This window comes from Canis lupus, chromosome 22 (genome assembly GCF_003254725.2).
Source record: "Canis lupus dingo isolate Sandy chromosome 22, ASM325472v2, whole genome shotgun sequence".
NCBI lineage: Eukaryota > Metazoa > Chordata > Mammalia > Carnivora > Canidae > Canis > Canis lupus.
In genome coordinates, this window is record NC_064264.1 from 49,078,241 (window position 1) to 49,092,043 (window position 13,803).

Sequence of the window (13,803 nt, forward strand, 5' to 3'; positions counted from 1 at the left end):
TATAACATTTCTAAACCAAAAACACCCAAAGAAAATGGAAAGAGGTTCCAAACGTGGTTCTGGTAGAGTACTGGTTCTCCAGCCATGGCGTTCAGGTTTCACCCTCAGACTTTCTGATTTAGCCAGTCCGGGTCAGGACCTGGGAATCTGCACTTCTAACAAGGTCCCAGGGTCTGCAGCTGCTGCTAGCCAGGGGACCACACTCTGAAAGGCACGAGAGTGGAGGCTCCATGGAAAGAGACCCTGCTCTTTCCGCATACCCCATACTTATTGGATTAGGGTCTGTATTTCCTCATCTCTCAACTGGGCTCTTAGTAATGACATTGCCTGGGGACATGAATGGCATGGCTGCTAAGAAGAATAAAGGTATAGTATAATAAAGTGACATGATATCAGGGTACTATTTGTATCCTAATAAAGAAATGTGCCTTGTGAGAAGCAGAAATAAATAAAGCAGAAAATGACTTTGGCTATCTTTTCCAAATATCCTTGGAAACACACTGTTTCAATAGTCATAGCTTATTAACACTAATTCAATTTTCCCCTTCCTCGCTGGAAATGGAAGCAATCATTTAACAAGACTGGGAAGTGTTAGGTTCCCTAAATCAAGTGAGTGGCTTACATGACCATCTCCACCTATCTGAATATTACTTGCTAAAACCTAAAAATAAAAGACCAAAGCAAGTTTTTATTTTCTATCCTTGAAATGCTTCTATCACTGAAGTTACTAACAGACTTTTTTAAATTGCAAGAGGTCAATGTGTCTGTACTTATTACTCTTCTATATATAAATATCTAATTTTAACTGCTGCTACAATTGGATATTCTCAAAGATAGGAGGGGCAGAAATCTCTGATTAGGTTCCCACATTTATCATCCTTGAGGGCACAGCAAACCATGTTCCCCAGGCAAATGTTTTCTTCAGGCCAAGAGTTAACCACCTCCAGGGACTGTTCCCATCATTTGCAAGCGTGCAGCACACGCTGAGCAGCTAAACTTTTATTTTATTTCAGGGAATTCAAGTCATTAACCATGGAAAAGTTTCATTAAGGGATGTCAGGGATTTATGGTTTCTTTACCAGGGCAAAAACAGTTGCTGCAACAAGAAATACAACATAGGAAGTTCTTGCTGGTTCAACTAAACAAGCAGAATGAATTTAAGAGGTAAAGTACTGACCATGACCAGCTGTTCCATACGAACCTTAAATGCCAGTGTAAATAGAGAGAGTGTGTCCAGAGCTGTGAGGCACACCTCAGTAGCAATGTTGGCTTCCAGCAGCGACTGATGGAGAACATCTGCGTCCGAGTGGCCATAGCCTGCATGAATTACAACAGAAGGTTACGGCCCAGTGACTGCAGACAGATTGGCTGGCGGCATTGTATAGTCACAGTCAACTTTTGATTATTTATGGAAGGCTTCTTCTGGGGCTTTGTTTCCCTTTTTCACTGGTGTATGTGGAAGAGGGGTAGGTAATTAATAATGTGTCCATTTGTTTAGAGCTCTTTTTCAATTCTGGAAGGGAAAGAGTAACAGCAAACATTTATTATGTGCTTGCTATGTGCCAGCCATGATTCTATGAACTTTAAATGTATTAGCTCATTTAATCCCAAAACAGCCCTGTGAAGTAGGTACATTATTAAGCCCTTTTTGCAGATAAGGAAACAGAGGCACAGAAGGGCTAAACAGCTTGTCTTAGGTCATACAGTTGATAAATAGTGGAGCCAGGAAGGCACCTGGATGGGAGCCAATTAATTGAGCCACTTAGCTGAGCTGTTAGGATGGGAGGAGTGGTGAAGGAGGGGGGTATTTCCAAAGCTTCCTGCACAGACAGAGATGGCAGCAGAGCACAGAGGTTAAGAAAATGAGCTGATGGTCAGGCTCCTGGTCCCTAAATGCAGCTCAGCCACTTGCTAGCTATGTGACCTGGGGCAAGTTATTTGACCTCTTTATGCCTCAGTTCCCTAATCTGTAGAATGGGGGTAGTAATAGTATCCACCTCAAAGGGTTGTGGTGAGCATTAACTTTGTTAAGATTTGTGAAGTTCTTAGAATAGTGCCTGGCACATGGTGAATGGCCATGTGAGTGTTAAATCGATAACATAAAGATCTCTATTATCATCCAGAACGATGAATGATAATCAAGAGTTGACTGTACTGCTGATAGTATCCTACTTGCTTTATCAAAAAGCATGAAAGCCAGTATATATCTGAAAGAAAAGTTTAAGAAAAGGAAAGGATTTGAAGAATCATAATTTAAATATGAACTGATATCTTCTATATATGGCTGTAAAAATCAATTTAGTATTGACATAAATGTAGCTTTATATACAATCTGAGATATTAAATTATGAAATGATATGCATTAGCAGAAATACATATAGGGATGCAGAGATGTTACAGTACTTATCTAGATGACAAAGAAAGATGGCAATAAAATAAAACATCATATAATGTCCTACTCCAAGGAGCAAAAATAAATCAACACTTACTATGTAGTTGTATGTAATTTTCTTTATACTCCAGAGAGGAGGACATTTTGTATATAGATCAGGAAAATGAAGTGCAGAAAACCTAGAGAATTTTCTTGAGGCCAGGAATAGGAAAAAACCCAGAAACTACACTCCAAATTCCTTATCCAGAATCACTGTATAACAATACCTATTATTAGGATAAAATAACTAGCATGATGTTACTTCTATTTTGATAAACATCAGAGTTACAAAATGATTTTTAAAAGACTCAAAGAAAAAAAAAGAAAAAATAAAAGACTCAAAGATTTTTCAAGCTACCAAGTTGTTTTTAAAATAGGCTAAAAATACCATAATGTGTTTTCATGTGATGCTGCTTTGCTTTTAGGAGGGTGGTTCTGAAGCTCCATGTGTTTGAGGATTGTATGGTTTTCACACTGCAACAGAGTTGACTGTCCTTAGTGGAGCTACATGACACAGCGGCGCCATGCTAGTTCTGAATTTTTATTTTTGCTTTTTTGGTAAGAAGTCTCCCAGAGAAAGAAAGATGGATGTATTTTGGTACTAATTTTATGGCACTGCCTTTGTAAGCCAGGGCATCACCTCATTTGGCGTGGTTTGTCTGGTCAGATAGAGACGGTGAAAGAGGAAAACAGATTGTTAATTACTGCTAAAGTGATCACAAACTAGGGCAAGAGGGGGGAAAATACACCACCTTTTATTAGACCAACCAAGATTATCACAGGTCCAAAAGACCCTTTGAGGGCTGCTGGAGTTTTATAGTCTGGGTTAAATCATATAAGGAACTTGCTTTGGTGATCATTTTAATATTTTTCTTGCCAAAGAATTGATGTTTTCTTTTTTCTAGGTAACTTCTCGACAAAGTATATGTAGGCATGATAATTATAGATGGAGCTGCCTACACACGGAAGAATTTCTACAGCACTGACTTTTAGCTGAAGATCTAGACCTATTCAGGACTGGAATTTGGCAATGTGTTGTTTTTCAAACACAGAATCAATGGCCATGCTAATTAAGTTTTTATGTAATTATGTATACATGTATGGAAACATGACAATGAAAAAATTTCTCTAGGCTCTTAAGCCACCATGAGGTTTGACACAGTCTACCTAATCTCTTTGAGGGTAACAGTCAGATTTACACAGAAATCTGTCCGCCTGTGTCTGAATGACCTAAGAATAAAAGAAATGATCCTTTTAAGCCACAATTGGTTATAGTTTTGCTTTTCCTTAAACTCCTATCTCAAAAAAATCAGCCACATTCCCGAGCTAGTGTTATTAAAAAGTCCTTAAAAATAAATGGCAGGGGATGCCTGGGTGGCTCAGTGGTTGAATGTCTGCCTTTGGCCCAGAGTGTGATCCTGCAGTCATGGGATTGAGTCCCACATGGGGCTCCCTGCATGGAGCCGGCTTCTCCCTCTGCCTGTGTCTCTGCCTCTCTCTCTGTGTCTCTCATAATAAACAAATAAAATCTTTTTAAAAAAATAATAAATGACAGCACGGAGAGGTTGTCTTAAGTGGTAGAGAACTGCATGGACAGTTCTCCTACGGAAACTGCTTGACTCAATGCCTAGAACTAAGTTGTGCACAAGTGAAGGTTTTAGTCAATGGTCACCATAATACAGGCCAACCCAAAAAGGGGTCTTAAGAGAAAAAGCAGTTTCTTAAAGTACTGGTCAGCAACTTTTTGAAGCTAATTAAGCAGCTTCTCAGTGGGGCAAGTAAGGAATGCTCTCCTACCTGTTGTCTGGCTTTTCTTTCCTATCATACCAGTGAGAAACATGAATTATCATGCAAATGAATTTAATATATTCCTAGGGGAATATATAACTGCAAAATAAATGCAAAGTGTTATTTTATATGTTGTGCACATGTATCACTTACTTGCAAACATGTCTCACTTAGCTTCCTTCCCACAGCGTGGTTTATGTAAAATATTCTACAGGTAGCTATCACTTTCAGTTTGCTATTTTACACAAATAGTTTCTGTTGATAAACAACAGGATGTGCTTTACAATAAAAATGTTGATGCTTTAATGTTGTAAATATTTACTTTTCATGTACCTGGGCAATGACCCAAATGTAATGAACCTCTATCTTCTTCTTCCTTTTTTAAAAAAATTTTATTTATTTATTTGAGAGCAAGATATGCAGAGAGAGCACAGAGGGAGAGGGAGATGGAGAAGCAGACTCCTGCTGAGCAGAGAGCCAGATGTGGGGCTCGATCCCAGGACCCTGAGATCATGTTCTGAGCTGAAGGCAGACACTTAACCAACTGAGCCACCCAGGTACCCTGAACCTCTATCTCTGAGTATTTTTGAAATACTTAAGACTATTTGGCTACAGTGGGACTCACCATTTTCATCATTTCTTATCAAAATCCAAGAGTAAAGATACATGCCATGATTACATGTAAGGTACATATGGTGTTTTATCCCACATTCTACACGGATGTACTAAAGGGGACACGAGAACAGCCTTCACTGGATTAAATTTCTGGCGGTCCTCTGCTGCCCCCACCTGGTCAAGCTGAGGCCTGACAAGGTCTTTCCTACTCAGAAAAAAAAAAAAAAAGACAAAAAAGGCAGGTGGTGTATGTTGGGGGGGGCACTCTTTTTTATTCTTCTCTAAAATAAATTTTAGACTCTGGCACTCTGCAAATCTCTCACATACTGGATTTACATCATTATTGGTTGGCCCAACAGAAGGTATTGCATTCATTGTTAAAGAGGAATCTTTTAAAAAGACATACATGGCTACAAATCCCCCATAAAATACCTAGGTAACAAGTGTAAACAAATCATGTATGTATATATACATATACATGCTCACACACATACACATGTATACATACAGTATGTGTTGCCTTCTCTGTGGCTTCTGGATGAACTGAAGTTTGGAGCTCAAAAAGCTAACAGAAGGAAAAGCTGAAACCACCCAGATACATCATCAGATCTAGAGATGTTAAATGGAGACTGAGTTCTAGGAGAAGCAGCAAGGACTGTGAGACACCAGAACTGATTTGGGATAAGCAGGGATTGTAGGAATGCAGGAGAAGCCTAAAAGAAAAGGCTACACACTGTTTATTGGGAAGATGGAAGGAGAAGCACGGAATGGGGATGGTGTCACTGAAAAGCGGCTGAAGCAGAAATGGCAGAATGAAAAAGGAGAGGCAGGAAGGACGGGCTCCCTGTGGGTAGCAGGAAGAGAGAATGGGAATCGATCACGTTAGCAATATGGTGCTTGGCTGCAAAACACTGCCAGCTGTCTCTCCTCCAATTCAAGCCACCATCGCAAAATCTGTTTGCAGTGGGAGGAGCTGGTGTTTATCTTAGTGGATTGAGGTTACATATTCATGTGTTGATCATTCATTTTACTTTTGCTTTCTGCATTTCATAAATGATTATCTTTGGAGCTGGGGACTTGATCTGCTGAAATTTTTTAAGTGCTTTAAATTTTAAATATTGATTTCAACTGATAGTGAGACAATATGGATGTAATGTGCAAGATATACATATAAGATAGGTCTGTTATAACAGACCTGTGTTATAAACTATATGGGCAAAGGCAGTGTTAGCAAGCCTGCAGAAGTGAGAATTCAATTTCTGTTCGCTAAACAGGACATGAAAACTAAGAATAGCAAAAGTCCTTTTTTGTTTCGACTCCTTGTCTGCAGAGCTAGAAAAAGCCTTAGCAGACAAGATGTGGAAAAATCAAATACTGTCACCTGAGATGTGTCATGAACGTACATTCTAGAGGTGAGTAGAGGACTCAGAACTAGTTCTCGTATGCTACCGATTTCAGCGTGTGGCAGGCAAATATAGTACTGATCTAATTCAGCTTAGAATTTTATATAGAGAGTCTATATCCATTACATTTAACTTTGTTGGGGTGGAAGAGTGGGTAGCTGCCTTATTTCAATTCCTCGGCCTTCTGACTCTGAACTATGATAATTCTAAAGCACCAGGAATATTGTCTTTACTCTTAGCCTATACAGAGAAAGAGGTATGAAGACCACAGTAAGTAGAATTCTTATGATTAGAAATGGTGAGAAGATATTAATAACTATGCATCAAAGGCATTGCTTGGAGCGAGGATAGCTATCTACATAAAACAATAACTAGCTATGCTATGTTCGGAGAAAAGATGAAACAGTTCAGAGAACACATCACTAACAGAAATGGTATTTATTATAAATTATGGCATTAGTTTTAAAATGCTACATGGTTGATGTCTTTTAGGTTTTCTGCTTTGAGAAACCCTCAAGGAGATGAGACATGTAAGTTTCTAGAAACAGTACATGATGCCACGTCCCCTCTGATGATGTGAAGAAAGTAAATTAAAAACACGCTCCCACTTTTTGGTAGAACCTCTATCGTGAAGTTAGAAAGCCCCAAAGTTAGGAAGGCAAGATGAACAAGAAGGTCTCGGTTTGCAAGTGAAGCGGCCTTGTAAGCAGACTTCAACCTGATTAAATCTTACCATTGTCTACAGAAATTCCAAGCACACTTGATATCTTTCTCACACTGAAAACACAGAAAAAGTCACTTTGTTATTGGCTTTTCCGCACCCTCACAAATTGATTCACGGGCTTTATGTTTTTCACAGCAGTTTTAAGGATTAACATACATTCAAGGCTGGAATGTCAGAATGTGGACACTTGATCAGCTACATCCTGGGCTCAGAAGAATGAAAGGAACCTGTCCCAGATGGCCTTGGGACTTGCACAGGGAAAATCCAAATATTAAATTATAAATATCAGAGAACATCTGGCTGTCAAAGCTGCCGAATTTTACGTTAAGAAATACTGAACAGAGTGGTTGGGACAAAGGGTCCAGCACTTTTAGGTCTGCTTTTGCAGATGACCACGTTCCACATTGTGTCACTCTCTTCCAAAGAAGGAAATTTCACCACGAGCTCTTCATCCCACTTGCTCTGAGCTGGAAGGAAAGTCAAGTTGGTGATGTGGTGCGGTGTGGCCTGGGACTCTCCCCTCTGAGATGTCACATGAGATGGTTGGCTGTTACGATGGTATGTCATGGGACTTACTGTGGTTAAAAGTGAGAGAGTTATCCAGGCTGCCCAGCTGCTGCAATCTGGCATGCATCATTCCTGTTCTGTTACGGGAAACAGGCAAGGTCTGAGATTTTCGATCATGAACTATGGGTCCCAACCCCTCCTGGTTCCTGCAACATGAGTGAAATGGGATAGAAGCAAAAGTTAGACTTGTTACACTGCAGCGAGACGAGGAAGGTTAGTGAGGCCAGGACATAGCACGAAGGGGACCAGCCACACGCCAACCAGGAGCAGCACGGCCTGCCTGGGGCCATGTGAGCCAGGGATGCACACACAGGCGGCAGCTCTTAAAAAGGTTCACAGCCAAGCACCTGATGATGAGGAAGCAAAAACCAAGCCAAAGCAGGGAACTTTTCAGTTTTTTTTTTTTTTTTTTGAACTTTTCAGTTTTTAGAAAGTACTTTAGAGATGCTGCTTTTAAAAAACTGGAGCATCGGTCTGATGTGGTGCTAAGGGTTAGAGTTCTGACAACTGCCAAACACCATGAATCTTTTCAGATTATATGTGTTATTAAAGAGCAAAAAAATTGTTTTTAATGAGAATAATGCATTGGAAGAAACAGAACAAACATGCAATGAGAGGGATTATATGAGGTGGTTTAACACCTTTATTCTTACCCAGGCAGGAAGGAGAAGAGCCACACCCTTTGTTAAACTTGTCAGCAGTCAAGTAAAGAAAATAGAAAAGTGATCTGGGTTAGCAATCAAACAGCTAACTTCCTACTGTGTACCATCACCAGAGCAGATGAAAAATGAGACCCGTGCTGGAATGACACCTGTCCCCCAGCCCGTAGCCAACCGTCTCCCTCACTGTGTTATTGTGTGGAGTAGAACAGGGCATGCATGGAATATCATCGGGCAACATGCTGCTGGGTGATTTCAGAGGGACACAATGAGAAAACGCAATATTCATCAGACCAGACTGCCACAGAGGGCAGACACTGACAGCATTTAGATAACTGCTCAGGATCCTTGTCACACGTAGCAGAGACCAAGTGAATCTTCTATAAAGCACGGCACATCTTTCCACAATGCACATAACAAGTTACACCACCTCCTGCCTCCGCCTTCCTATGCCCATCTATTTTTAGGATAGCCCAAGGAAGCACACTTTTACATGCAAATATATACAGGGGGCTTATAAAGTCAGGAAATCTTTTTTAAAAATTAAATTTGTAGCCCTTAAAAAAAGTAAGTTCACAGTTACACAAAACCCAATTCTAAAATATTTTGTTGGGCAGAAATCTGCAGCTTCCCACACGCACCATGTTCAGCTCCGAAGCATATCATCCTATTTTGCACAACACTCTCCAAATGCCATCCTGTTCTGTAAGTAACAGTTACTGCAAGAAGACTGTGAAGCTTGCTGGGCACAGTGCCTTCCGGTTACAAATACACTGTCTGCCCATCTTCACAGGGCAAAGTCAAAGGGAATAAATTTGGGGTGCGAGGTGTTACTGTATAAGGTCACCCTGTATATACTTGCATTTGGTACTCAAAAGTGCAAATGTAAAATTTACTGTTACAATAAAAAAAAAAAAGTTAAAATGAGAGAATTTTAAGTGCCACTGCATTTTAGTTAAAAATAAATACAAATAGGATGAAAGCATAAAATATGCTCTCTAAATCAGCTCTTTCAAAAAAAAAAAAACCCCACAAACTTTTAGTGAACATTAAACATAATTCTGCAATTTCTCAAATGTCCCAAGAAAAAGAACAATGTTAACATAAAAAGTAAAATCTCCATGCTCAAATAGTCTTAAATAATCTCTTTCCTGTTTCATTGCTGTAAAACAGAATTATAGATAAAAGGAAAAATAAACTCAATAACAACTAAATTTTAAGTGTTTCCTAAAATGGAAATATGTTTACTTAGAAATAAACTGTTAAAAATGATAACAATAGAAAAATAGGATCCTTAGACCAACCATATAAATACATAATCACAGACACGCAACACGGACAAAACAGATCCAGACGCACTGTGTAGCCACAGGGCAGATGAGAACTTGGGAAGGACAAGACATGCTCTAAAGAAATGCCTCAGAGAAGGAGCTGCGTGGGTGCCCCCTGCAATGAGTTTCTAGCTTTCCTTGAACTCAGTATGGATCTGAGAGTGTGGTGTAGGACAAGGCAATGAGGATTTGTAAGACTCAACCAAGAGTTCTGGCCAGACAAAAGCAGGGCATGGACAGCTAATCTGGAGTTAGGCTCCAGGTGGGAGCTTGGTAGAGCTTATCTGGAGTAAGACTCCATGGTACAGGGCATCCCCGGTGGCTCAGTGGTTTAACGCCACCTTCAGCCCAGAGCCTGATCCTGGAGATCTCGGATAGAGTCCCACGTCAGGCTCCCTGCATGGAGCCTGCTTCTCCCTCTGCCTGTGTTTTTGCCTCTCTCTCTCTGTGTGTCTCTCATGAATAAATAAATACAATCTTAAAAAAAAAAAAAAAAAGACTCCATGGTACAGATGGTTTTTATGGAACAAATCTGAGGTGGACTGACTACATTCTTTCACGAAGATAAAAAAGGAAATGTTATTAAGTGAGAAATTAGTATCTTTGTAGCTGAGAGAAGGCATGGGAAAAAGTGACCTCTGAAAGTCAAATAGGGGTGGAGAAAGCACTGGAGGAGGACAAAGGAATGAGAAGACACAACTGGAGGAGCCGAGAGGAGAGAGGGGACACGGAAACAGAATCTGGGGGAGCACGTGGAAGGAAGCAAACAAGTGCAGCAGCAGGCCATGAAGGGAAATCCTTCCAAGAGATGTACATGAGGCAAAATGAGACAGAAGGAGTGTAGGAATGTAGGCGAAAGATGCCACCAGATTTGATGGTCGCAGTCCAAAGACATCATGGCTGTTGATGAGATTTCCAACTGCCAATCATCACAGATGACAATTTCCACATATTCAGAGCCAACTGATACAGAGAATGATGCACACTTCAAACTAAACCCCCACAGTACCTGGCTATATATCGCTTCCCCATGTACTGGAACTGGTGTAAGCAGACTCTGCAAACAAAATTAAAGACTGTTAGGAAAACAGGAAAATAAAATGGTTTTCAATACATTGTTTATTATTTAAACCCATCAGCAACAATCCATTTGATAAACTCTTACACCTACCACTAGCCTCTTACTTCAGGTGTTCAGAAATTCTTGGGCAAGTCTCTCTCACCCAGAGAAAATCACTAACACTACAGGGGAGGCACCACGCTGAGCTATCGGTACTGTGCGTCGTGGTTAAAGCCACAAATAAAGGCCTGGGACCAACAGGATTGTCCGATGGCTCAGGGTTTAGACACTGACTTAGGCAAGTTTGCCTCAGAAATCACGACAGAAAGTACTGGTGCACTATTCCCAGTTGTTAATTTGTCCTCATCCATTCTGCAGAAGGAGCTCCGTCTTTTGGCTTTTCTAAATGGACCGGTCCCCTACAGACATCAAGTATCTGGTTTTTGGTTTAATATATCCATAGTATTGATTTTTTTAAAAAATCATATATTTAATAATTTAGTAGTTACAATAATGTCCAGTAAGTTCTTCTGGTGCTGAATCTCATCTGTCTCTCACACTTTTAAATTAGCAGAGAGAACAATCATGAGACCATGAACCAAAACCATAATCCAAAATGCACAAAGCTCCGAACTCCACCTGAGTTTCTGCAAATATATTCAGCAACAAAATCATGACCCCAACTAAGAGATATAAAGCTACTTATAATTTACCCAATTATTGTGAGTAATCACAGTCCTGCAGAAATAGTTTCTACTGTAATAACAATAACATGTTTGATTGTGGGGTACTAAGACTCTGCTGGGATGTTATAGGATATACCCTATATGTAAATTGCTAAAACTGCTAAAAATTCTGGATTTGGAAAGTCATCTGGCCCCAGTAAGCTTTGTTGTTGTTGTTTTTTAAACTCAAAACCCTGAGATCAAAACCTGAGCTGAGATCAAGAGTCAGACACTTAACTGACTGAGTCCCCCCACAGCTATTAAAGCTGAGTCCCCACATATCCCCAACCCAGCAATTTGGATAAAGGATTGTGGATTCATGTTCTTTTAAAGCAAAGAGCTTAAAGGAAATCAGAAACTTAGATTGAAGAGATAAAGTGAGGCAATATAGATAAAATGTAAGATTTCACTTACATTTAAAAATGGTAGCAATTTTTGTCTGTTTTTACATCTGCTTGAGCTAAGTTAGATTCAACTTAGAAATGTAGCATCCACCCAATTCAACTATTGTGTTATTTTATTCAAATGGTTTGTACACATAAGCTCTCATCCATAACAACTACATATCTAATAACTTAGGGTTGGTCACTGCTTACTGAGTCATGTACTCCTAAGAGCAGGTACTGGGGTCAGGTCCAGGAAAAAAGATCTTAAAAAAGTAAGTGTGCATGTGAATATACCACATTCCTGACTCAACTACATAGTACTGTTCACACTTCTTAATTAGCCAGGAAGAATCAAGAGGCAATGAGCAAAACAGAACTACTCACTCAGATATTGTAAAAAAATCCATAAGTTCAGATGTTGAAGCCTTGTTCCAATATGTAAACAAAGCATCTAAAAAGTAAACATTATTTTGGTCAGAATCATGAGGTATATACATGAGGGGGTGGGGAAGAGATTTTGGAATATAAACTCAAACCTTTTAATAGCTGATCAAAGAAATTACAGTGACCAATCTATATACCAGTAACATAAACAACATGCATATTTAATTTAAAGAAGCTATATTTGAACACCTGAACTTTAATTTCATCATGCATCACCTAGCACTATATAGTACATATTTAACTTGTATAACGTGCTCTTAAATGCATTAGAAATTTCAAACAATATAAGTAGGCAAATAATCTCAAATTAGGATCTCTCTTGGATGACTACAGAATCTCTCTCCAGTAAGGAATCTGTTGAAAACTCTTGTATATATGTAAGAACTCTCTTCCTAACACATACATACAGAAATGAAAGCATACATGTTGCACACGCTGTTTTTCCTTTGAGTTTTAATTCAACAGTATAGCTTGGATCTATTCCAATCTTTTTCAAGTTGCCTGATATTCCTTTTTTTTTTTTTTTTTGCCTGATATTCCTTTTCATGAATACAGTATAACTGAGTTAGCCAGTTCCTTGCTGATACACATTTACTTGTTTTCTCCTGTAATCTTTGGCTACTTTAAATTATGCTCAGAAGAATATCCTTTTACATGGATGTTTGCACACTTGTCCAACTACATCTATAGGACAAATATTCTCAGAAATAAAACAGCCATGTCAAATGTTATGTGCATTTAAATTTTTGACAGATATTGCCAAATAGCTTCCCAAACAAGCAGGATATACAAGTTCCTGTGGACCAGCATAATGATGATGTATACTCTCGATTAAGGAGTCACACTCACACCTGCTCTGCATCAAGATAACCTGGCATATTTTTAGTAAAGGCAAATCCTACAAATCCATTTAACAGGAAGCATTCTCTGCGTATGACCCTTAACTTTGAAGAATTGCAAAGAGACGGTTATCATTTGATAGTTAAACATTTTTGCATTCTTACATTTTAGACTGAGAAACTGGTAAAGAGATTTCCCTCAGGGAGAAAAGCCACTGAGTTTTGGGGCCTGAGGTGAGTGAGTGTGTCTGCAGAGATGCTGATGGCTCATGAAGGCAAATGGCCACGGACTTTTTACTCCATACTTGTCAAGAACAGTGACAGGCAGGAGAAGCCATGAGATACACATGGAGAATCTGTTAGGCGCAAGTATTGTGCTAGGTAGTTTCATGATTGCACACCTATCATATGTGAATCGCCACCATAATCAGAGGCAGCGTTCCAATTTACAGATAAGCTCAGGAAGGTTCAGAGAAGTCATAGTCTACCCAATCACCAGCCTAAAGAATCATGATGGAATGAGGATTTAAATCAAGTACACCTGATTTTAAAAGCCACGTTTAGTTTATTATTAGACCAGTAACAAGGGTGGGTCAGTGAGCTCCCATCTTTCAGGAATTCTGAGTTTAGAATCCAGAGGGACAGACTCTGAGGCTGGTCATCCTCATGTGGTGAGAAACCAGGGAGCCAAGAGAACAAAGGAGGACCTCTCTGGGGCAACTTGCAGATATCTGTGGTCACCCCAGCACACAACTGGCTGGCCAGCCAAGGGGCGCCATGCTGCCTTTCCTTACTCTTGGCTATTGGCTGAGGCCGAGACTACTGACTGAG

General features: G+C 39.7%; 1 protein-coding gene across 38 annotated transcripts in view; it reads right to left on the bottom strand.

Moving 5' to 3' along the window:
- Positions 1 to 13,803, bottom strand: part of DOCK9 (dedicator of cytokinesis 9) — a 279,307-nt gene that overhangs the window by 41,210 nt on the left and 224,294 nt on the right. For 22 of the 38 annotated variants that reach the window (XM_049099431.1, XM_049099439.1, XM_049099457.1 and 19 more), the window contains 4 exons: positions 12,074 to 12,140; positions 10,528 to 10,575; positions 7,538 to 7,674; positions 1,202 to 1,317 (listed from right to left, as the gene is read on the bottom strand). In XM_049099431.1, the coding sequence (XP_048955388.1) occupies positions 1,202 to 1,317; positions 7,538 to 7,674; positions 10,528 to 10,575; positions 12,074 to 12,140 (368 nt within the window). Of the gene's footprint in view, positions 1 to 1,201; positions 1,318 to 6,970; positions 7,015 to 7,537; positions 7,675 to 10,527; positions 10,576 to 12,073; positions 12,141 to 13,803 lie in introns of all 38 variants that reach the window. The other 16 variants (XM_049099465.1, XM_049099442.1, XM_049099447.1 and 13 more) reach the window with 2 other exon arrangements.